The sequence below is a fragment of the Mus musculus genome, chromosome 1 (assembly GCF_000001635.26).
Source record: "Mus musculus strain C57BL/6J chromosome 1, GRCm38.p6 C57BL/6J".
NCBI lineage: Eukaryota > Metazoa > Chordata > Mammalia > Rodentia > Muridae > Mus > Mus musculus.
Window position 1 is genome coordinate 131,515,523 of NC_000067.6, and position 24,164 is coordinate 131,539,686.

Below are 24,164 nucleotides of genomic sequence, written 5' to 3' on the forward strand. Positions count from 1 at the left end.
GTACTTGTCCTTATGAAATGACAATATTTATGTTTAATCTATGTTTAATTTCAAGTAACATTATGGAAGGGAGTGGGCTCTTTATGCAACAAAGAGGAAAAATGCAGAAGTGTGGTGACATGCATTATGTCACATCCAACCTCAACTCAATTACAATAGTTCAATTTAGTTTTTGAATAGTTTTTGGCTATGAGTCTAGCCTTTAATGTCTAAGGCATCTCTCAAGCCCTAATTTGTAAATGTTTTTAAAGTGCTTAGCATGTGCTGGAAGCTGCACACATGCAAATAAAGTTGGCAGATATATTCAGAGAAGCAGAAAAGGCTTCTGGGAGGTGACTGTATCTAAGCTGAGCTTTAAAGGATAGATAAGTTTACCAAGGAAGAGAACCCAATTCTAGGAGAGGACAGAACATGGACAAAGCATGCCTTACGTGATAGTACAGAAACTAGCGACAGTTAAGTTCCGCAGCAGTATGAAATGTGAGGAGGATAGATGGGAAATAATGACTGTAAACAACCTTACATGTCATGACCTAAGCAGAAGAATGAGTGTTTGTTTGTTTCTAATCACTTCGGTGATTTATCAAGGTCAAACTTAAAAACTATTTGTAAAAGAAAGTATATTTCTGGATCATCCTTTTAGTCATTCATCATCGTAGTCAATAAATATTCACTAAAATCTACCATTTCAGCTATAATCATATTCTAGGCATCTCTCCTATGTGAAAAGACTCATAATAAGAGCTATTTATTTAGCATTTAATAGTTGTCATACATTGAGTTAATATTTTTATAGTACACTTGTAATAACAATAAGGTAAGCCTTCATTCACTATATATCACAATAGAAGATGCTTGGAACAGAACTTCAGTAATGAACAAAAAGGTGATATAAGACTCCATCACCTAAGTAATTCCAACACTTATATTCTTTGCATTATATAAGACAACATTGAGACATTTCTACAAGCTGTTAGGGTGGCAGACACCTTTAATGCCCACACAAAGAAAGCAAGGGCAAGAGAATCATAAGTCTGAGGCTAACGTGAAGACCCTACATCTCAAAAGGCAAAGAGGGCGAGGGAGATAGGTCAGCAGTTACAGCTTGCCTTATAAGTAAAAGGACCAGAGTTCAGGTTCCCAGAACACATATCAATGTTGGGTGTATGTAACTGTAGCTTTGAAAAACAGGTGATCTAAGGATTTAGTCGGTTAGTGACACTAGCTATATCTATCGGCAAGCTGTGGGTTTAAGAGATTATACCTAAAGAGAAAAAAGCAGAAGAGCAATCAGGAAGACTCCTGACATCAACACACTAACACATGCACCCATTCATGCACAAACACATATATAAATTTATCACACACACAAAAAGAAAAAAAAAAAAACAGTAACTCCTAGTAGAAGACTGAAATACAAATATTCAAAACATAAGACAGTACAGTACAAAATCAATCTCCTGGGAGATCTATTGAGAAGTACTATGTGGGTGAAATAGAGGAGTCTTTCTGGTTATAATGACCACAGAAGGCATCCCAAATAGATGAGACTAGAAGGGTGGGATTTCAGCAGATGAACATGTGGGGCTGGGCAGGAAGAGAGGAACATTCCATGAGAGCAATCAGAACTCAGACTCTGATGACAACCAAAGTTCTAATGCCTGTTTGCAGGGGGACTGAACATTCACAGGGGGCAGACTCTGGGCAAGTCACCAAATGAACTATACCTCAGTTTCTTCTTTAACTAAATGTGATGGCAGTAATATAGTCCTTGTGTAAGGATTATGAAATATGAAGTATTTGGGATAATGCTGAGTACAACAGTAATCCCAAACAATATTGTAGCTAGTAGTGAATACATTAAAGGAACAACAAGCAGTCCAGATAGGTCCCCAATTCTCTGAAAGAGCAAAAGGCCAGCATAGCTGGAACGATAGGTGTAACCAGATGAAAGACAGAGTTCATAACCTACCTAAGAAAGCTGGGCTCTATTCAGCAGGCAATGGGTAATCAGCCATTCGGGGAAATGTCATACCCATAGCCTTCAGAGAGAATCTCCCATGGCAGTCCCCTCCCCTTGTCATCTAGCTCACTTATGACCCCTTCTATGAGGTGTAATGCCCTCAGGACTAGTTCTAGCAAGGTCTATAGGAAAATAGATATTGTCATTTGTCAGCTCCTAACAAGGCCAAGACTTTCCTTTCTTCTCTCTCTGTTGTACACTCTCTCCTAAAAAGTAATGGCTGAGATAAAATTATTAACCCAACCCTCTAGAAACAGTTCACTTATCATTAAGGTTAAACCAATTTTCTCAGAACCAGTTTCAGTAACTTGCAGTATTATTTATTACTTTTTAAAACTTGGTAATTCCTAGCTTTTTACCTTTTTGTCTTATCTTATCTTATTTGTTTTCCCATGCACAGTTATTACATTTCTCCTTTTTAAAAATATTATACTATAAAAACATAAGGGTATATTATACTAACATTTGGTTGTATTCACTATCTTAGCACTAATAGTTCCATAGATGTATATAATGTAGCATTCATTGAAGATCAAACTCAGGGGTGCTAAGAATCAAACCCACAGTTTTAATGAATATGAGGCAAGCATTCTGCAACTAAACTACATTCTCAGCCCTAAATTTCATGCTTTAAATATGTACAGCCTATTAAATGCCTTTTAAAACTTGAAAACATAGCCAAGCTAGCAACGGTAACATATACCTGTAATCCCAGCACTCAGGAGACAGAGGCAGGAAGATCACTGCAAGTCTGAGGCTAGCCTTGTATACACTGAAAGTTCAAGATCAGCCAGGGCTATCTAAAAAAACCTGCTCTCTAAACAAACAAAACAATTCAGCAATTGTTTAAGACATAGAAAATATATTAATTAATATAATTACTAAAAGTATAAAATTTTATTGTTAATAAAATACAATGCTCATATTAAGAACATAACAAAAATATAAATGCATATATTAAAACTTTAAAAGTTATTGAGATAGTGATTATAAAAATATAGATGTGCAGACTTATAAAATATTGGTATAGAACATGTTTTAAGAAAGAAAATCTTAGCCAGGCAGTGGTAGCACACGCCTTTAATCCCAGCACTTGGGAGGCAGAGGCAGGCGGATTTCTGAGTTCGAGGCCAGCCTGGTCTACAAAGTGAGTTCCAGGGCAGCCAGGGCTACACAGAGAAACCAAAAGTAAAGAGAGAGAGAGAGAGAAAGAGAGGGAGAGGGAGAGAGAGAGGGAGAGAGAGAGAGAGAGAGAATCTTAGGGGCTGGAGAGATGGCTCAGCTCCTTTTCCAGAGACCTCAGTTTGATACCCAGTACCCACATGATGGCTCACAACCTTCTGTAATTATAGTTCCAGGGGATCCAACACCCTCTTCTTGCCACTGTAGATACCAGGCACACATGTGGCGCAAAGACATACATGCATGCAAAACACACATACATACAAAAATAAAAATGTTAAATTTTAAAAATAGAGTAAGAAAACACCTATGTTCGTTGCAGCATTATTCCAACAGGTAAAGGGTAGAAGTAAGCAAGTACCCATCAATAAATGACTGAAAAACCAAATGTGACAGATCCAGTGACACAATGAGTATCATTCCACCTTAAACACATGGCAACATGGCTGAGCCTTAAGGAAAATAAGCCAGTTACAAATGGGAAGTGCTGTATGATTCCACTTATATGAGGTGCCTAGAGTTGGAGACAGACAATAGAGGGGTGGGGGCCTGGAGCAAGAGATGGAGAGTACAGGGTTACTATTTGGTGGGTTTAGAGCTTCTAATCTGCAAAAATGAAAAGAGTTTCATGGATAGATGATTGATAATGGCTGTAAAACAATGTCAACATAGTTAATGACACTGAACAGTAAACTCAAGAAAGGTTAATATAAGAAACTTATGTGCATTTAACCACAGTTTAAAAAAAAAAGAAATGAGAGTTTCTACACATTGTCATTCACCTTCAATTTTTAAAGCTCTCCTTATTTTTTTTCAAACTAAGTTTCTTCAAAAGTAACTTTCTGAGATTCCCCACTGAAGCTAACAGTTCTCTTGAATTTTATTACTAGAAATCATACACTGACTGTTTTTCCTTTCAGGACAACGGTGTATTTTCCTAATGTAGCCATCAGAAGTCTAGGATGTGGGGTAGACATGACTCCCCTAAAAAAAAAGGCTTTATTGCAGAAGGGGAGCTTTACAGGGACCACACTTGGCAGACAGCAGGATTTGAAAAGTCAGCATCTGGGAGCTAGCTGATGCTGAAAATAGACCAAACCAGGTCATATTCTATAAACTTCACAAGGGCTTATCTTTAGCTTTTAGCCTGAGTGGTATAAAATCAATGAGATCCCAAAGGGCTTCTCCCAAGGAAATGTCCGTCCTATCCTTCCTAGAGATGAGTGCCTGTCATGGTAAAGGTAAGGAGTATTGCTAGGCAGCTCCCCTTCACTGCTGGTTTGCATAGTCGTATGGCATAGCCTAGCTCCTAGCTTTCCTACAGGGCCCTGCAACTCTGGGTGCCTGAATTTTCCCAAAGAGTTTCATTTTCTTTTAGGAGTCCACATTATTGCTGAGTTTCTATGTTCCCTAAATGAGGGAAGAGCACTCAGTCATCTCCCAGGAAGATGATAGCATCTGTTCGAGGATTCCAAAGAGATGGTTTACTGCAGCTTTTCACAAACTGATTATATTTAAAGTTCCCTTGGGGTGTAAGCTAGTGGAGGTTGGGAGGAAAGACACTTTAGGGAAAAGACCTTTGCTGGCATAAGCTAGGAACTTCTCAGCCCTCCCCTGAGAACAAGTCTGTTTAATACCCCCAATTGGCATTCCCAAGCATGAGTGCACACACAATATGGCTAGAACTGAAATCTCATCTTCGGCTCCCAAAGGGTACCAAAGAGTTAAACTGTTCCAGGAAACTGATTTGTTCTTTTCCTATCAAAATGCTCCATGAGCAAATTATAAAAAGTTCATTTCTCTCTGTCTATAATAGTATACACTGTAATCCCAACTTTTGGGAGGCTAAGATAGGAGAATCACTGTGAGTTCATCCAACCTGAGTTATATATAGTTAAGACCCAATCTAGGCAGATCTCTGAGTTTGAGGCCATCCTAGTCTATACAGAGAGTTCCAGAACTACATAGGGACACCCTGTCTCAAAAAAAAAAAAAACAAAAAACAAAAAAAAAACAAAGAACAACAACAAAAGACCCTGTTTCAAAACATAAAAATGATAATAATTTTACTCCTTAGCTTTATGGTGCACAAAGGTGAATAGAGGGGGAGTGGGGAGACAACCTTTAACACCTAATTAAGAGAGTACCTAGAGGTATTGTGGACAGTAATATGAATTCACCCAAGTCCCACCCAGACAATTACCTCTATTCTATGTCCCACTCTTCACTATGCAGTGTTTAAGTGCCAATAAAGATGCTAACAGGCTAGAGGTCAAATGTACCAGTTTCCAATCATGAATCTCATCAAGGCTGTCAAGAATTTCCAGAAATTCCTGTACATAAAAGTACTTTATAAAATAAAAAATAGAAATAAGAAAACTATGCAAGAAGACTAAGAATATTAGTGCTTTTGGGTTGGACACTGAAAGACATGAACTTTTCAAAGGAATCCAAACACCCACAAAGCAGAAACAGTGGTTGTTTTTACATAGCCACATAGCAGACTGATTAAGGGAGCATTTCTCCTGCCCCTGAAAACCATACTGAGGTAGGACTGCTACTGAAACCTCAGAAATTCCTCAGAGCACATGCAAGCAGGTGCTTTTAAGGAATAATAGCATGAGAGAACAAAATCATAGAAGAGAGTCCAAAGTCTACTGAAAGTCTACTTGGTTCAAACAATTCTGACTAAAAAAACAGAGATACATACAATATTTTCAGACAATTTGCCTATCATGCATAAAAGGAAATTAATGTTCAAAGAGTATGGGAGATTTTTAGTGGAGATGGATTTGTTTTGTTTTTGTTGTGTTGTGTTGTGTTTCTGAAACAGGGCCTCACTCTACTCCAGGCTGGCCTCAAACTTCCAAAGTTCTTCTACCTCAGCCTCTCAACTACCAAGATTACAGGCATGAGCCACCATGACTGGCCAAAGGATTTAAATGACAGGTACATGACACATTTTGTTATTCCTCAACAAACTTCAACTAGAACTGATTCATTCCTACTATGGTTTCCTATCATTTAACAGCTGGTGCTTAGAGAGTGAACTCTCAAGGCAGCCTGACTAATTGGCAAGTAGACTATACAGTCATTGAGTACTCACAGGTGCCAGATACTGAGCTACAAGAAATCTGCAGACTAGCTAGCTCCTTTATTCCTCATAGGAATAGGAAACGCACACTATTTTGCCAATTTTCCAATTAAGAAACTGAGACTCGGACAAGACATGTAACATAGTAGAACAAAGGTTTAAACCTGGATTCTCTGCCTCTAACACTTTTACTTTTAACGGACACACCAAATTGATAGCTGTATAACATTAAAAAAAAATTTCTTGGCATCTATAAGAGAAGTCTGGCAGTATCATGAGTTACTTCCACAGAATTCATAAAACTCAGAAACTCTGCTTGTAGAGGGTAGGGGCTCACACCTGTATTCCCAGACTCACAAGTCTGACTCAGGAAAACTGCCATAAATTCAAGGTCAACCTGAATTACAGAGTGAATTCTGGGCTACCACAGCCTACACATTGAGACCCTGTCTCTAAGAAGCAAAACGAACAAACAGAACACAATTTTTTGAAAGCCCAAATTCTTAATTCTGACAGGTGAGGTAGTAAGTCACAGTGCCAACCCCAAGCCAAGATCCCTTGAATTTAAATTATAGAGTCTTCCACCATATATGGTTCTAGAAATGTAAGCTCCATAGGGGTCTGGCATTCTGTCTTCTTGACTGATGTAGAAAAGCCTAGAACACATACTAAGCACTCAACAAATAATAAATAAAACAAGGAAGGTGCCACTTTTGACTGTATGACCTTGAAAGGGTTTTTTCCCTCTCATAACCTCAGTTTCCTTAGATGACAATACTTCCTGGAGAGAGGTGACAATTACATAGACCACTCACTGGGGTGCCATGGTACATGATGAACACCCAAAGTAAACTGTTAGCACACGGCTGCTATACATCACTATTACAGATCACACACACTTGCCTTAAGAATTGTTTTCACCATGAACAGATGATATTTTTACTGGGAAGGTACAGAAGTCTGTCAAACTACTCCTACCTTCTACACAGCTACCACCTAGCTGTGTGACCTTGAACAAACCTCTCCAGTTCTCTACCTCCTCCTCAGCTGTAAACTGAGGGACTAAACCAAGTCAGTTCCAAAAGCATTCATGGGTACCTCCTCCAGCGAGAACTCAGGGTCAGCCACCTACCAAATTCTACATTCCTGAATAGTCAATGGAAAAATATTCACACACACACACTCACACACACACACACACACACACAAAACGGTCTCTAGTCTGTGGCAGGGTTGAAGAGAAACTCCAAATAGCTAAGTGCATTACATCATCTCAATGAGCAATATTTGTAAATACGCAAAGTACTTAATTTTTGAGACACTCATAAGAAGCCTATTACCAATTTTTAAAAAATCAGCAAATTCTGATACCTGTTAGCCCTGAACCTTAAAAAAAAAAATCACCAACATATAAAAAAATCACTTTTCATCTTAGTCAAATGTGTGCTTATGGAGAACCACCTGGGAAAGACAAAGTTATTAACACTCCCTATGGCAACAGTTAAGAATAGGATGTATTTTTTCAATGATATATCTGGCTAAAACCACAGGGAGTGCATTACAAGAGCAGAATGTGCTGCATCTGGACAGGACATAGAGGCCAGTGGCCATTGTTTACAAAAACAGGCTGGGATTATGAATAATGACAAGAGGCCAGGACCTCAGTTATAACTCACAACCACACCTCTCTCAATTCCAATCCAACTGGAGCTCTCAGCATTCAACTACCCCATTCTTGTAATAAATCTGACCAATATTTGCAGTCAAATGGATTGAAGGTCCCTTAGGGCATCTCCTGCATTGACCAAACTGATAATATATATTCTAAAAAAAAATCCTGAAGACACAATGATGACTTCAAACTGCCTTTCAACCTTCTAAGAGATAAAAGGGACTACCCATTTCACACTCTCCCTCTAACCCACATCCAAGGCAATCATCAGAGGGGAGACATGGTCTTTACCAAGTCCTCTAAGATAGAAAAAGGTCTCCTTGCATTGGTGCAGGGAATGGAGTAGGGGCCCCTCCCTCTCTACTCTGAAACAAAGGAAAAACCCAGAGTTCCAACCATGTGGTTTAACATTCAAGGCCACCCACCTCTCCCACTTCCCAGCTAAGGTCTCAATGAACTGTAGCCACATGGCTCTTCCCAGTGACTGGTCAGAAAGGGGCAGTGCCTTGCACAAACACAGACTAGGGCTCCTTCACTGGCATGACACCTCCTAAGGGAAATGCCCGAGAAGGGAAAGCCATGTGGGTATAGGTTTCGATTTGAGAAGCCAATTTAAGCAGTGGACTAGATGAGGAGACAACACTTGATTTCTCCAGGTCCACATTCTGCCTTATCCCTTCACGTTTTTGCTGAAAGGAAATGGACCTTTAAAAAGCATGTATTCTGGAGCAGAGGGCAACAACGCAGAAGGGTTAAACAATTATGTCTTCCTATTTTCCAGTTTCAGCACCACTCTGAGAACCTAACAGCCTAACTCTGTTAAGGTTTAAGTGAGGGGTGGAAACCAGTTTGGATGGCCTTATTCTTTCTGGTCTGTGATCTTTGATTGTATGCAGGGTGACCACGGGCCAGACAAGTACTAGGTACACCCAATATGGCTAGGGACTTCCTGAATTCAGTGTCTTGGCAAATCTCAAGCTTTAATACAGTACCAGAAAAACCCCACCTCTCCCAGGTCTCTCCAAATGGTTTCCCCTTCCCAAGGTTGCCTTTCCACCTGGGCTTCTCTACAACCTTTGAAATAAATGTCCAAACACCTGTCAGATTTCAGCTGTCCTTCAAGGAAGCTTGACTCAAGACACCCAAAGGCAAATAGCAGCTTTTTTTCTCTCTCTCTCCCCGGAGAACCTCCTGCCCCTCCCCCACCCTGCCCAGCCTTTGGGAAAAAACTGCCAAATTAATGGTCAGCCCCACAAAGATATTCCTAAAGCCCTCTTCTAGTGCCTATGGCCCCTGACACTGCTGATCCACCTATGAAACCACCTCTGGGGTCAACTTACCACCTGCTCCACCCAAGAAACAAACGCCCTGAAAATTGGGGTGGAAACGCATGCTTCACCAGTCCGCAGAACATATGCTTTATGCTAATTTTCAAAATCCTTACCTTTGACCTGAGTATCGTACTCTGCGATGATCTCCTTATCCTTTTTGAATTTGGCTGGAGACGTCATGTTTTCCTTCTTTCTTCCAAATCCGAATTGTGAATTGATAGATCCACGGGAAAAATCCAACCACTGATATCAATGCCTCCAAGGCCACTTCTCCCACAGGCAGAGAAATGCCCCGCGGTGGTATCCAGAGCTCCAGGAGAACACGAGCGGCGGGATGGGCAGCCGGCTACTGCACACACATGCAGACTGTGGGCGCTGAGGCCGGGGGTGGGGAAGTGGGGGGCGGCGGCGGCTGGCTTAAGTACTAAAGCCCTAACCACAACCGCAGCATTAACCAGGAGAACTGCAGCGCCCGGAGGCTGGCCTGGGGTCTGACATCAACGACACAGGCTGGGAGTGGAAGTCCTTCCGCACAACATGGTGTAGGGGATGCGGGGGTGTGGACGCGCCCAGCTGTGTCCCTAGGAGGGAGTGGGTTTGTCTTGGGGTGCCAGAGGAGGGCTAGGCGTTCTTCGCGGGATTGTGTGTGTGTGTGTGTGTGTGTGTGTGTGTGTGTGTGTTACCAGCTCAAAGATTCTGCAAATCAAATCCCAAAAGGGTGCCGCTGCAGCGCAGAGTGGGTCGGAAGTCTTTGCTCCGGTTCACTAGCCTGTAAATGCAAGAAAAGGGGGGAGGGGGCGATCAGTCGGAGGGAAGATCCTAATCGCAACAGGGGTGGGGTCGGGGATGACACTCCAAGTCCAGCTTTGGCCCATTCATCTTGGCCTAACAACGCCCGCTCCGCCCGAAGACCCGGCGTGGCGATCAATGTAGGGAGGAAAAATGTTCCCTCCAGGTTTTAAGGCAGAAAGAGAACACTTTGGAGCAGCCGGCAGCGCGTGCTCCGGGCGGAGACTGCGGCGGGAAAGCTGAGCTGCGGGTGGGGACTGCGGCACCTCGGCGCTTTCCCAACCCTGCTAGCCCAAGAGGGGTCCTCCCGCCTAGCCCGCGACGCGGCCCCTGACCTCCGGCTGGGGCACCTCCCAGACATCTACAGGATCCATACCAGAGGGGACAACCAGATGGGCACAACTTTTCTTCCCCTGCCACCCCTCCTCCCAGTTGTTTTGTTTTTGGTAACTAGCTTCTCCTGGCAGCAAAACCGGGGAGGGGGGTGAGGGGGGTGGAGGGGGGACGCTGCAGGAAGGGCCCGCTCCGCACGGGACATCCAGGAAAACAATGTGGTCGGCAGAAGCAGGAAACGAGCTAGAGGCGAGGGTCTAAACCGGGAAAACCCGGAGATGGGAGGCGGCAGGCGGCGGTAGCCTTCCCCAAGCCAGGTATGAGAGTGACTCTAAATGGCACCCCCCCCCCAGTATTTTTTTTGTCCCCCAAGCCTAGGGATCACAAATACCGCACCCAATCCCAGTCGGGTGGGAGGCATCAGTGAGAGTCGCTCCGGGAGGCGCGAGAGGCGGCGGCAAGGAGGCTGAGGGAAGAGCTCCAATGCTGCGGCGGGCCCCTGCCTCCTAGGCCGCCCTGTCCCCGCCGGCGCACAAGCGGCTCCAGGCAGTGTCGCCTACTCCCGGCGGCTGGAGGAAGGGCCGCGCGCAGGAAGAGCGAGCAGAGGCCGCGCGGTGCGGGAGGACAGGAAGCAGGAGGCGGGCGTGAGGTGGGGTCCTGAGGCAGGAGAGAGCCCGGGCCAGCTCGAGCCGCCCAAGCTTGGACGACCAGAGAGGGCGCCGAGAGGACGGCTTTGGGGGCGAGGCAGTGAGGGAAACCGCGGTGGACCGCTGCAACGTGAAGTGTAGGATGTTGGCAACTTTCGGGACCCGCATGAGGTTTGGGTATCAGAGTGGGTGGAGAAGCCCTGGGAGACAGACTGGAGGGCTGGACGGAGAAAGCACCCTGCAAGCCGTGAGGAACACCCCATCTTTCCGGGTCCTGGGCTGGCAGCCAAGGCTAGGAGACCAGGGACGAGACCAGCGGACCGTTACGGCGAGGCCCCTAGGTGGACCCGGCCAACCGTGTGCAAAGGGGCTGCGGGAGGGCGGTGTCGCCGCGTGAGGACCGTCCTCGGCAGTGCAGGGATGGGCGGAGAGATGAACAGTCCCGAGAAGTATTATGGGCTGCACTGGGGGATTTGGAGGGCCGGGGAGGGCGGTATGAGGACCGCGGGCGGCGACACGGCTAAGGCGGCGCCGAAAGCAGCAGCATCCGCAACGCGTCCACCCGCCCAGTCCCGGTTTGTTCAGTCAGAGCAGCAGCAGCCGGGCGTACGGGGAGGGAAGGGGAGAAGGAGCCTTTACCTGGCTCTGCCGCGACCGGTCCCAGGCCCAAGGTTCCGCTTCCCACTTAGCGTTCTCCTCCCCGCCACCCTCTTCTACGCAGTTCGGCCCCCCAGTTCCCTAAGGAGACTCCGCCAACTCCGCAAGACCCCGCCGGGAAGCTGAACCCACCCCTTTGCCAATCACCGCCCGCCTAATAGCGACTGACGGGGACTATAGCCAATAGGAACAACTGATCCATAGACGCCAGGAGTAGAGGCGGGGCTGACGAAACTTAGAGGTGTGGCGAACACTAGCTGCCTAGGCGCAGTCCTAGAGTGAGCTCCTCCCCGGCCTGTGGAAGCCTAAAGTAAAGCTGATGGGCGGGATAAAATGGAAGCGACAGCCAAACACAAACTCTCAAGAGAAGACGGGACCAATCGGACCGGGAAAGGGAGGAGGGAAGTTCAGCCAATAAATAGTAGAGAACGGCCTGGACCTTAGTGTATCCACCAATAAGAAACTCGGGGTGTGTCTTCCAAGTTCACAGGGGGGAGGGTTTAAGCCGAGCAGATGCTGGCCAATGATCTTAGGGGCTGAGCTAATATTAACCAATCAGAGAGCCGATCTGATATCGGCACCGTTACTGGGGCGTGGCCTCTGAGCTCACGTCAGGAGAAGGCCCTTGGCCTTCCAATGTGGGTCTGGGGCAAATTCTAGTCCTCCCAATCCCTGCTCGGCGCAGGCAATTCAAACTGACAGCGGGTTAGAAAAAGCAGAGAAAGCGGAAGAAAGAGCAAAACCCGGCGTGTTCGCTGACTGACTGCAGCGCGAACTGAGCCTATTCCGAGGCTTCTCCCCTCCACCTCGCTACACCGCTGCTCACTTCGGAGCGACCGCTGTGGAAGAGACCTTACGGGTTACGGGCCGCAAGTGCGAGAGCTCGGCCGGGAGAGGACGCCGAGAGCCGTGGTGCAAGGGAGAAAGCCCACGGGCGAGCTCCGAGAAGAGGGAGCGGGACGGGGCCAGAGCCCGCGTGGAAAGGGCTGAGGGGCGTTGAATCCTACGAAGAAGCCGCGTGGAGCTGAGCAAGAATTGGAGCGCTCTGCGGGCGGAGCTCGCGCTGGGAGTGGTCAGAGAGGCGAGGCTTTAAAGGGAAGAAGCCCGCTGGGAACTGGGAAATCGCCCAATTCCGGAGCCGGGGTCGGAGCTGAAGAGTAGAAGATTCTTGAAGACCAGAGAAAGTTAAACCTGTTGCGGAAGTTTCCCTTCAACTCCACTTGTCTCTCCCCACCTTGAACTCCATTTCCCTTCCCTCCCCAAGTCAAAAGGAAGTAAAATTTGCTCTTCCTACTCAATAAATACTAAGTTTCCCTTTCCACCAGGAAAATAGGACTCTCTTCCCAGTTTTAGAGCGTAGAGAACGAGAGGCCTTCCGTCTTGATTGTTAGCCTGAGGAAATCAAAGTTTCCCCTTTCAAAATTCTGCACCTCTTTCAACGTGGGACGCTATGTCTACCAACAACTGTACTTTCAAAGACCGATGCGTATCCATCCTGTGTTGCAAATTCTGTAAACAAGTTCTCAGCTCTAGGGGAATGAAGGCTGTTTTGCTGGCTGATACTGACATAGACCTTTTCTCTACAGACATCCCTCCTACCAAGTAAGTCTGACGGGTGGCCCTTTAGCTGGACAGTGGATGGCATGGGTCCCTGGGAGTCAAGGTTATCATTTGGTGTTCTAGCCACTCCCACCAGTCTGATGATTCCCTTGGAGTTTATCTAAGTGGGCAGACTGTCTGGACAAAGCCTGTGGTTTGCCCAGCGTGGTCAGTACTGAGGTCACTCTTCCAGGCCCTTAGAGTCATGTGTCTGTGCATCCCTTATGTTGACTCTTAAGGCTCAATGCCATGTCCAAACACCCTTCCTCACTGAAGCAAGTCTTTAACAGCCACTTGGAAAGAAGTGTGTAATGATTCATTTAAAGTGAAATTCATGGTTAATAAAGATAGCAAACTTGAGCATTTTAAAACATAAGGAAGTAAAACTATACATAGAGCCTCTGCACCCCTTTGAAATATTTTGTGAATTTGCTTAGGTAGTCATCATTTATTACCAAGGTAAATGAGGTGTTATTTTGTTTGTGTAGGTGCACTTGTATAACGAAATAGCAGTAGATAATAAAACCGTAAAACCAAATGTCCCAAAGGTTCTATGATCCCAATGTTGTTTTAGTTAGATATGCTCACGTAAAAATCTGAAATATTCTATCTCTTCAACATAAAACTGTGGTCATAAGGAAGTCTCAGGTTGGGTTGTTACATGTTGGAGTCTAGCATAGAATCAGGTTTTCTGTATTGCTTGTTTTTCTCTATTGGAATTATAATCACAGTGGATTCATGTGCCAAGATGGGTGTGGATCAGTGAATGCATTGATTTTTAAGATTTATCTTATTATTTTGTCACTCTGTGTACTTGTGTGTATGTTTGAGGAGGGGTGGATATGGAAGGTACTCTCCAGGCTAGAGATGGAAGGTCCTCTGGTTTGGACAGTTGTGGGCTTCATGATATGGGTGCTGGGAAGTGACCTGCAGTTCTCTGCAAGAGGAATAAATCTGCCAAATGTCTATAGTAAGCACAAATATTACCCAACTCTTACAAAATTAACTATGATTATAGTTGAGAGTCTAATTCAGCTCTGAATTTATGAAATTTGCGCCAAATCACAACTAAAAGTGTCATTGGGGTACTGTGGAAAAATCAGGGCCCTGGCTGCAGGACTTTGAGATGGTAAAGCTGCTATAGAGAAACGATTTGGTGGTTCTTCATTCAATCAGAATTACCATATGATCCATATTAATTCCACTTATAGGTATCCATCCAAAGAATTCAGATGAGCATCTTGTATTTATAGCAGCAGCACCCACAATTTAAAAGATAGAAGTCATCTAAGTCCCCACTGACTCGTCCCATAAGTGGGTGCCCAGAAGGTTGCCTTAAAGGAAAGAGATCTTGTCACACGCTGTAATGGGGTGAACCTTGAGTACATTATGCTAAATGGGACAAACCAGTAACTAAACAACAAATATGGTATGACTCTGCTTATTTGAAGTATCTGAAGAACAATAGTGATAGCTAGGAAGTGGGGAGAGGGGAAATTGGAGGTTGTTATACAGTAAGTATAGAGTTTCAGTTTTGCAATATGAAAATGGTCTGGAGAGTCATCCCACAACAGTGTGATGATATTTAATACTTTTAAACTGTACATATTTAAAAGAAAGGTGGAATTCTTGGAATATAGCTCAATGATAGCATGATTGCCTAGCATTTATAAGGTCCTGAGTTCTATCCCTACTGACACACACACACACAGTTTTTAGAGAGGACATATGACAAATTTTTATCTCATTTTAGAATTAAAAGTCTTGGTATATTTGACTGTCTGTAAACTTTTTTATCCTCCAGCACAGTGGATTTCATTGGAAGATGCTATTTCACAGGAATCTGCAAATGTAAACTGAAGGACATCGCATGTTTGAAATGGTAATTTGTGGCACTGTTGTCAATAGCCTGAGTTTGGAAGGTAGATATTGACATAAAAACCCACAGAAAGATTCTGTAGGCTGCATCAGCATTGATATAACTTAGGCGTTGAGCCATTAAAAGAGCATGTGTTTTATAGAGCTATTTTTTATCTACTTATGTGCATGGGTATGTATATGTAACATGTGTGCCATGACATTGTGAAAATTTGTTCTTTCATTCTTCCACTAGGGATGCAGGGATTGAACTTAGGTCCTCTGGCTTAGAAGCAAGATCCATCTTGACCCATTGAGCCATCTTGCCAGTCCTAGAACTATTGTTTTGAAAGAGTCTTTGTGATACTTTACAAATACGATTTGTAGCTTTTCAAAGTATATTTGCAAATATCTGCTCCCCAATAAACCTGTGCAATCTAAAAGATTAAATCAATTAATAAATTAAATCAATGGAATTTACACTCATAAAAATCAGAGAGCAAAGGAGATGGCTCCACTGGTAATGTGCTTGCTGTGGAATGTGAGGCTCTGAATTTGACCTGGATGTAGTAGCACACACTTGCAGTCCCAGCCCCCTCTGGGGATCTGGAGGCACAAGGATCTAAGGAGTTCCCTCAACACCAGCCTAGCCTAAGTGACAAGCCTAAGGCTTTAGTGAGAGACTCCTGAATAACTGAGCCCCAGAGTGACTTGTGGTTTCCACATGCATGCACATAATCACACTACTTGACCCCACATATAAATCAGATTTGAGCCCCACCCTATCCTTGTTTTCTGCATGATCTTGAATAAACCCTTTAAGCCTCTAAAGTTAGGAAACTTGTAGAGTTAGGATTTTATTTTATTTTTATTGGTTTGTTTGGTTTTAGTGTTTTAAGACAAGGTTTCTCTGTGTAGCCCTGGCTGTCCTGGAACTCAATTTGTAGACCAGGCTGGCCACTGACTGTCTCTGCCTCTGGAGTGCTAGGATTAAAGGTGTGTGCCACAATGCTCAAAATCTTTTTCTTTTGGGGGCAGGATATTACTCTGTAACTCAGGCTGATCTTGAATTCACTGTATCGCTCAGAAGAGCCCCTAATTTCTGGCAACTCCTTTGGCTCAGCCACCTGAGTGCACCAACCACCATACCAGCTCCTTATTTAATTCCTGTCCTCCCCAACTCTCCTCTCCCTCCCTCCCTCACACTCCCCACCTCACTGCTTCCCTTCATCCCTCCCTTCCTTCCTTCCTTGTTTGAAACACTGCTGCCCTGTGCAGCCAAGCCTGTTCCGAACTTCCTATACACTTAGCTTCCAATTCACACTCATCCTGCTTCCCATTCCAACCCCTAGGGTTACATGTGTGTGCCACCATGACCAGCTCTTTAATTCTATCTGAATATTTAGCTTTATAAAGATAGGAATTAAGAAGCAATCTGCATTTAGCCTCTGAAGCTGTGAGCTGGAAATGAGTGGCTGAATGTTAAAAGCTACATGGAGTGTAAGTGGAAGGTAGACGAGATCTGTTACTAATATCTCTGAAAGATGAATGAAGTTGTGTCATTCCATTACAGAGACTTTGAGAGTTACAAGTCAGCAGACTGTTAATGTGTTAGTGGCTACTTGACCTTACCAATTCAAGCCATGCTTGTATTGAGGACCTACCATGTGCCAGTTACAGCTGTCAAGACTGGAAACCCAGGATATATAACCATAAGATCAAGTTACTGATCTCTGGGCATAATATTCTAGTGGAAACATGATCATTCCAATCTGATGCTAAGATAAATAGGGTATCTACTACAGTGGGAGTACTACAGAGAAAATAACAATACATGATAAAAAATACCAGAAATTGAGAAAGAAAGTAAGAGTCGTTTTAGACATCATTATGAGGGAAGAGAGTTGAGTCCTAAGTATAAGAAGAATGTGCTGAGCAGAGGGAATAGCACGTTGCAAAGATCCATGGCAGGAAGAAATTTAACATGCCCTGTAAATATGTTAAACTGTTTGGCCAGTGGGAAGCCATTGAAGGGGTTGGCAAGGGAGCAAAATGATCTACTATAAACCCACTGAAATGTTTGTGCCATAAAACCAAGGGCTTGGTTTTGTTCATTGATGGATTTTTTTTTAACACCTAGAACAGCACCCAACATATAGTAAGTGTTCAAAAAATATTAGTTACATGGGTGAATGGATAGACAAGTGAATGATTGTAGGTAATAACTGAGTCTGTATATTCTTGCAGCATAGCCTTACAAATAGCTGGTAGTTCTGGTCCAAGAATAACTTTGATTTTCACTTACTTGCCTGCTCCCTGTGTTGTGATTGGAAGACAGGCTGGTTTTAGTTTACAATGTTCTTTGTAAGGTCTTGTGAAAGTAACTGCTCCCCAAATCTCACAGGGTACTGAGCTATAGTAAGAATGTTCAACAGCAGGGTATAAACAATTCATGGTGCAATTCACGGGCAAGCAAGTCATTCTCTGTGTTCACTATAGTTAGCGTGAGGCTTGGGGAAAGAAGCTGTAAGAATGAGAAACCTGGTGACCTGCTGAAGACAGTAAAACCATGTTCAATTTTCTCCAGGGGCTGGAGATTTACTTAGCTTCCCAATTCCTCCAAAATCACTGCAGCTAAATGAGAGTTGCCATCTTATGTTTAGTTTAGCAGGCACGTGCCCTCGCCTACTTCTCTGCTTTGTTGAAATAATTTTTAAAAGCTTGGACATATTAAAAACTCACCTTGTCATAGTCCCAAGGCTAGCAAAATCCTTTAACCTTGAGATCTGTGTTCATATACTTTCTCTGTATAGCAACTTTAGTTTTAAATACTTTCTAGAACAAATCACATCTTTAGTTTTAAGTACTTTCTAGAACAAAACTAGCCTTCGATGAGAGCAAAAATAAAATAATGTAAGCGAAGAAATGCAGAAATATATTAGTACTGTTTCACTAACAGGCCTGTGAGTGCAGTGGTCATTTAGAGGAGAGGTGTGAAACTTACATGGTCTGGTTACCTTAGCAGACAATTGCTTCTGTGGTCCAGGTGTTACCTACTACAGGCACCATATGCTAACAGTTCCTTTTTTTTTTTTTTTTAAGTGGGAACATTGTAGGCTACCACGTAATTGTTCCATGTAGTTCCTGCCTTCTTTCCTGCAACAATGGACACTTCTGGATGTTTCACAGTCAGGCGGTTTATGGTATAAACAGACTAGATGCCACTGGTAAGAAACAACTGATTCATACATTTCCTTGTAATGTTTTTCTGTCAGTACCTGAGGGGAACCCCTGCAACATTCACAGCTAGACTGGATTAGCAAGAGTGAATCACTGGTCCCTTCCCCCCACACATATTCAGTTATGAAAAGTATCAGCCAAAACTCATCACCACTTATCATTGAATTGAGGGAAGGCTTCAGGTTATCTACATTTCTTAGGCTTTGTTGTTGTCCTTTTGGTTTGGGTTTTTTTTTTGGGGGGGGGGGTTGGACATAGTCATACTAAGTAGCCCAGGCTGCCTCTAATGCTCAGTCCTTCTACCTCAGCCTCCAAAGTGATTATAGGCACGAACCACCACACACTGTCTTTCTAAAGCAACATTTTATTTCTGTGAAATCATACACTAATATACATTCTGATTACAGACAGCTTTTGAAGACACTACACAGACAGTCAAGGGTGTGTGTACACGCACATGTGTGTGAAGAGAGGAGGAAAGGGTAATGGCAGTGAGGAATAGGAAGAAAACTGAGTAGCCTCTCTTTAGCAATTCTCTAAGATGAATACATTTCCAGGGATAAAGGGATGGCTAGGTAGTTAAGAGCCTTACCACTCTTGTAGAGGACCAGGGTTTGGTCTCAGCATCCACATTAGGCATCTTACAACTGTCTGGAACTCCAGTTCCCGGGGATCCAGTGCCCTCTTCTTACTTCCACGGGTACCTGCATGCTTGTGGTGTGCACACAGACAAGGAGGCAAGCACACATACACATAAAATGAAATTAATAAATTGTAAATTATATATACATATGTATTAACATGTATATCACTGAGTTACAGTAGAATTCTAGCCGAGGGAAATATTTGATTCTAATGTGTTATACAAATTATTTTAGTAATAAAATATGCTAAGGGCAAGGGAGATGGCTCAGTGGATAAGAGGGAGCTGCACAGGGGTGGAGACTTGAGTTTGAACCCCCAGCACCCATGTGAAAGGTAGACGTGACTGAGTGTACCTGTACCTGTAAGCCCTTCACTGGGAGACAGGAACAGGATCTCCCCGACCACCAAATGTAGCCAAAATAGCAAGCTTCCACTTCAATCAAAGACTTAAGTAGAGAGTAATACAGCTGGACACCCAATGTCGCCCTCTGACCTCTGTACATATGCAATGTGTATTATAGACACATTATACTTTTAACATCTTTATTACATGTTATTTAGAGTGTGCTGTGTGTATATATACATGTGCATACACAATGGCATGCATATGGAGAACAGAGGACAACCTGTGGGAGTCAATTCTCTCTTTGCTCCGTGTAGGTTACAGTCAGAAAACTCAGGTTATTACTTCTTTTTAGACAGGGTTTCAAGCAGCCCAAGCTGACCTCAATTCAAACTCACTAAGCAGCCAAGGATGGCTTGACCCAAGCCTGGTTTTATGAGGTCCTGAAGTTTAAACCCAGGGCTTTGTGTGCCAGACCAGTACTTTACTGACTGAACTACATCTCTAGCCCAGCATGTTCCTTTAAAAGGGTGTCTGTCTGTCTGTCTGTCTGTGCGTGCGTGTGCGTGTGTGTGTGTGTGTGCATATGTATATGTATGCATCTGTGTATGTGTCTCTGTGTATGTGTGTGTGTGTGTTTGTGTGTGTCCCTATGTGGCTGTGTGGTTGTCTGTCTATGTCTGTGTGTATAATTTACTTTGATAGACCAAGAGATCATTTGAAACCCTCCAATTATGCTTGTGTTTTCAAGACTGATTTTTTTTTTCTTCGACTGCCTGGGATTCAACAGTGGCTTTTAGCCCACCACTTTGGCCTTTTAATTTAAAACTATATATGTTCAGATTTCAAGCAAGGACCCCTCTAACTCCCCCAAGTAAAATATAGGCTCCCTATTTAGGTTTTTCACTTTATATTTGTGTTGCCCATGGGACACATTAAAGAAAGTTTCTGCTTTGATTCAGTTTTTCCTGCTTCACAGGATTCAAAACACAGGGTGGAGATTTTTCAGTTTTGATTTTCTTTAGAATATTGGTCAATTTCTCAAACATAAAAGAGCAGCATTCTTTCATTTGCACTGACTCTAATCCATGAGAAACAGATGTATCACAGGATTTCCTTCCTCCTAACAGAGAGAGGAAGGTGGTTCTTCTGTCAGATCCAATCTCCTCCTTTATTTTTTTTCTCCTTTGAACAAATTGTGCTAAGCTGCTTCATGGTTCCTGAGTACAGACTCCAAGAATATCAAACTTCTCCTTTGTAATTCTAATACTGTGATTTAAAGTAAGATTTCCTAGATGCTTCTCAAAAGGAGATTTCTAATGGCTTTGGAACTGTCCTTGAATCACCTGAATAAGTAGACTAAAGGAATGCATATACAAGTTATATAAAATTCTAGAATGTTCAGCATAAAAGTTTTCTAAAAGGTTTATGTCCTAGGTTAGCCTACACATATCAATCTAATTTCCCAGAGCTTTCCCAAATACACTTGGGAAATCAGCCTAGATTCCCTAGACTATCTCCCAAGGCATTCAGTTTACCTTTATGGATTCTAATTTTTACTTATATATTTTTTGGCCTAACAATTCTTTGCAATCTGGTCAGCCCTCAGCACATGTTACCAGGAGCAGATCGCCATTTATTCTTGGAACGGGTGTTGGGAAATGCTTTTATACTAAGCAGTTCAGGCACAAAACCATTAAGGAAAAGAACATAATACTTATCTCTAGATTCTGTCACTTCAAATAAGGACTAACTTCTTGCCTGATTAGATCGCAGTATCTCTGTCCAGCAAGATAAACGTGTTTATTCCCAGTGCTTCAACCATGTACACATCTTTCATACACATCTCTTTTGGTGCTCAGGCAAATTTGGCCTGGCAATGGCAGGCTGGATTTTCAACGTATTTTAAAGATTTAGACAGATGAGGTGGCTCAGCACATAAAGGCACCTTGCTGTACATGCCTGATCTGAGTTCAGTCCCAGTGAGAGTTAGAGACAGGAGAATTGCCTGAAAGTTCGCATACCAGCATAGCTGGAACCGTGCAGTAGAAACAAGGAAGACCCCCACCTCAACAAGGTGGAAGGCGAGACTCCCAAAGCTGTCCTCCAGGGCTCCACTTGTACACTATAGCATATACGCATATGCCCTGCACACCAGTTACATTAAAAATAAAATATTTCAATAAAATACTCTGAAGAATAAAAAAGTAAATGAGGTAAAGCTACACCACATGTCAGACAGATAAAACTTAGAAATAAGATGAATGAGATAAATTAGAAAAATACATACAGTATAATACCAGTCTATAAAAATTGTAGCCAGATATATTGGCACTGCTTGTAATCTCAACACTTGGAACATAGAGGTAGAAAATTGGGATTCTAAGGTCATCCTCAGCTACATAATGAATTAGAGGCTAGCCTAGGCTACATGAGACTATCTTAAAAAGACAAAATACAACAACAGAATTTTAGATAACACAAAGCAGTAATCTCTATCTACAGTTGTATATACTTGTATAAAAATGCTGATGGTGTATAGATGAAATATTATATCAGTCCAGTTAGAGACTGTGATTTTAACCTATCCCTTGCAAGTGATTAGTGGTCACTGTGTGTCCAATATGGTAGATAAGAAGAATAACTGAGTCTATATCTGGGCAGAGGAAAACAATGCCAATAGTGGCAGAAGCTAAATTCAAACCGATCTGTAAGCCCTGGCTCGTTCCGTGCCACCGTGGCCCCTATCTCAGTGTAGAGCAGACACCCTGAGCTGGTCCGTCTTCCTTTTGCTCACACTGCCAGCTAGACAGCTTGAGATTGTCTCAGGATGGTTTTGATTCTCTCCTAATTTAGTACTTTAAGTCATCTCATTCTCCTCAGTATGTTTGGCCTGACTTGTGCTAGGCTAGTTGACATGAAACTGATTATTCCCTGTCAGTGCTGCTTTAGAGTACCATTTGTTATAGTGACTCCTGGAACCCAGGTCTAAAGTCTGCAGCTCTGCTTTGATAGCCTGTAATCTAAAGCCCACTTACGTTAAGAAACTACATTATAACTGACTGCTTACCAACATACTAGGGATTGAGCCTCAGACCTCACACCTCCCGGGGAAGGGCTCCACCACTCAGCTATCCCCCAAAGCCTCTTACTTTTTGAGACAGTGTCTCAGTAGGTTGTCCAAGCTGACCTAAAACTTGCAATTACCCTAACAGCTGAGACTAAAGCCTATACCAGCAGGCCCTTCTTGTCTTGATCAGAAAAATTATATTAGCTACTGCTCCATATATTGAGGAAATGACTCATTTAGAAATCTCCCTTGTACCCTACAAGAAGGTACTTAATCTAAAAGAATCTTGTGCATTCTCTATTCTAAAAATTACTGAAATGTATTTTAAAAGTATCAACGTGGAGTAAGAATGGAATTGTGTGGCTGGAGACAGAGTTGGAGCAGATGGGGACTCCAGAGTTCCTTTTAAGGTCTAAAAGTCTGACATTCGAGCTTTTGCTTAAAAGAGTCTTTACAATATTCATGTTGGGAGCTGGGGAGACGGCTCAGTGGTTAGACTGCGCTTCCAGAGGTCCTGAGTTCAATTCCCAAAAACCACAGGGTGGCTCACAACCATCTGTAATTGGATCTGATTCCTTCTGCTGTGCATGAAGACAGAGCACTTATGTACATAAAATGCAGGAATAAGTAAATCTTTAAAAAAATTAGGTAAAAAATGTTCATGTCATAGATGGATAATAATAGTTTTATTTGTAAGACATCTTTCTCTGCCACTGTCTTCACTAGTGATGCTAGAGTTTACACGATAAGCTTGGCATATAAAGTTTTATATGTCATGTTCTGAACTGTAGTAATAAACTCTAAAGAATTTTATGGCCTTTTATTTTCAGGTGTAAACCTCCTACTTTGGGGCAATTTGCCAGAGACAGAAGAATGTACAGATGAAGAAACGCTAGAGATTTCAGCAGAAGAGTATATTCGATGAAAGAATTATGATGTATATGAAGTATTTTATAATTTTTCTATTTAAAGTATTTAATTGGTAAATTTTAACATTGCTAGTAAAGATTTGCCGGTGGTTTAAAATGCCAGTGGAACGTTTACTGTTTTATTTGCGATTTCAAATCAATGACTTCAATTCAACTTAAGCCAACTCTTTTCTTCTATTTCTACTGCTTACTCTCCCCTAACTTCAAATAGGAAATTTCACATGTTAATCAGCTACCTTCCAAATGGAGAGTTTTTCTATAACTTGATGCCAGATTCTATTTTCCTGAATAAGAACATTAATAGCCCCTCCTATATCAGCCACCCAAAATAAGAGGCTCAACTGCACATAATAAGGATTTTTTTAAAAAAAGATCAGGCAGTCAGGTTTCCATGGGTACTGGTTATCATATGCTTTATTAATAATGACTACTTTAGTATTGAAAATGGTGTTACACATGAGTTTGACAGAAAATTATCAGTTTGCTGTTACAAATGCTAATTACTTACATTCTTCTGAAGCCATTATAGATGTTGTACCATGTGATCCGGGTAAAGTCAACCTTCATCTTTAAGTTATCCATTCCCTAGGGATTTTTCTGTGAATAGCAAATTTTTGATGAGTAGTCTAGATCCAAAGCCTATAATAGAAATAAACTAAAGAAGTGATTACTTAAGCCAACACACATTATAAACGAGTTTTCCCTCTTTTAAGACTAAGTCTCACTGTGTGGCCCTGGCTGCCCTGGAACTCA

The 24,164-nt window shown here is 42.8% G+C and overlaps 2 protein-coding genes across 6 annotated transcripts in view; one reads left to right on the plus strand and one right to left on the minus strand.

Moving 5' to 3' along the window:
• Srgap2 (SLIT-ROBO Rho GTPase activating protein 2) overlaps positions 1-12,009 on the minus strand; it is a 242,281-nt gene extending 230,272 nt beyond the window's left edge. For 2 of the 4 annotated variants that reach the window (XR_001781100.2, XR_001781103.2), the window contains exons 1-2: positions 11,711-12,009; positions 9,416-10,071 (exon numbers count right to left, since the gene is read on the minus strand). Coding sequence is in view for 2 of the 4 variants with exons in the window: in NM_001081011.2 (NP_001074480.2) it covers positions 9,416-9,482 (67 nt within the window). In the remaining 2 variants the exon portion in view is untranslated. The remainder of the gene's footprint in view (positions 1-9,415; positions 10,072-11,710) is intronic. The other 2 variants (NM_001081011.2, XM_011247923.3) reach the window with 2 other exon arrangements.
• On the plus strand, positions 11,076-23,513 carry Fam72a (family with sequence similarity 72, member A). 2 transcript variants are annotated; one of them, NM_175382.4, is made up of 4 exons: positions 12,381-13,330; positions 15,132-15,209; positions 18,287-18,411; positions 23,313-23,513. In NM_175382.4, exons 1-4 carry the CDS (start codon positions 13,179-13,181, stop codon positions 23,405-23,407), a joined length of 450 nt encoding a protein of 149 aa, NP_780591.1. In that variant the 5' UTR covers positions 12,381-13,178; the 3' UTR covers positions 23,408-23,513. The 2 variants fall into 2 exon arrangements, with proteins under 2 accessions (XP_030111384.1, NP_780591.1); XM_030255524.1 differs by lacking the exon at positions 18,287-18,411 and having other exon boundaries at positions 11,076-13,330.
• Positions 23,514-24,164: the final 651 nt, after the last annotated feature.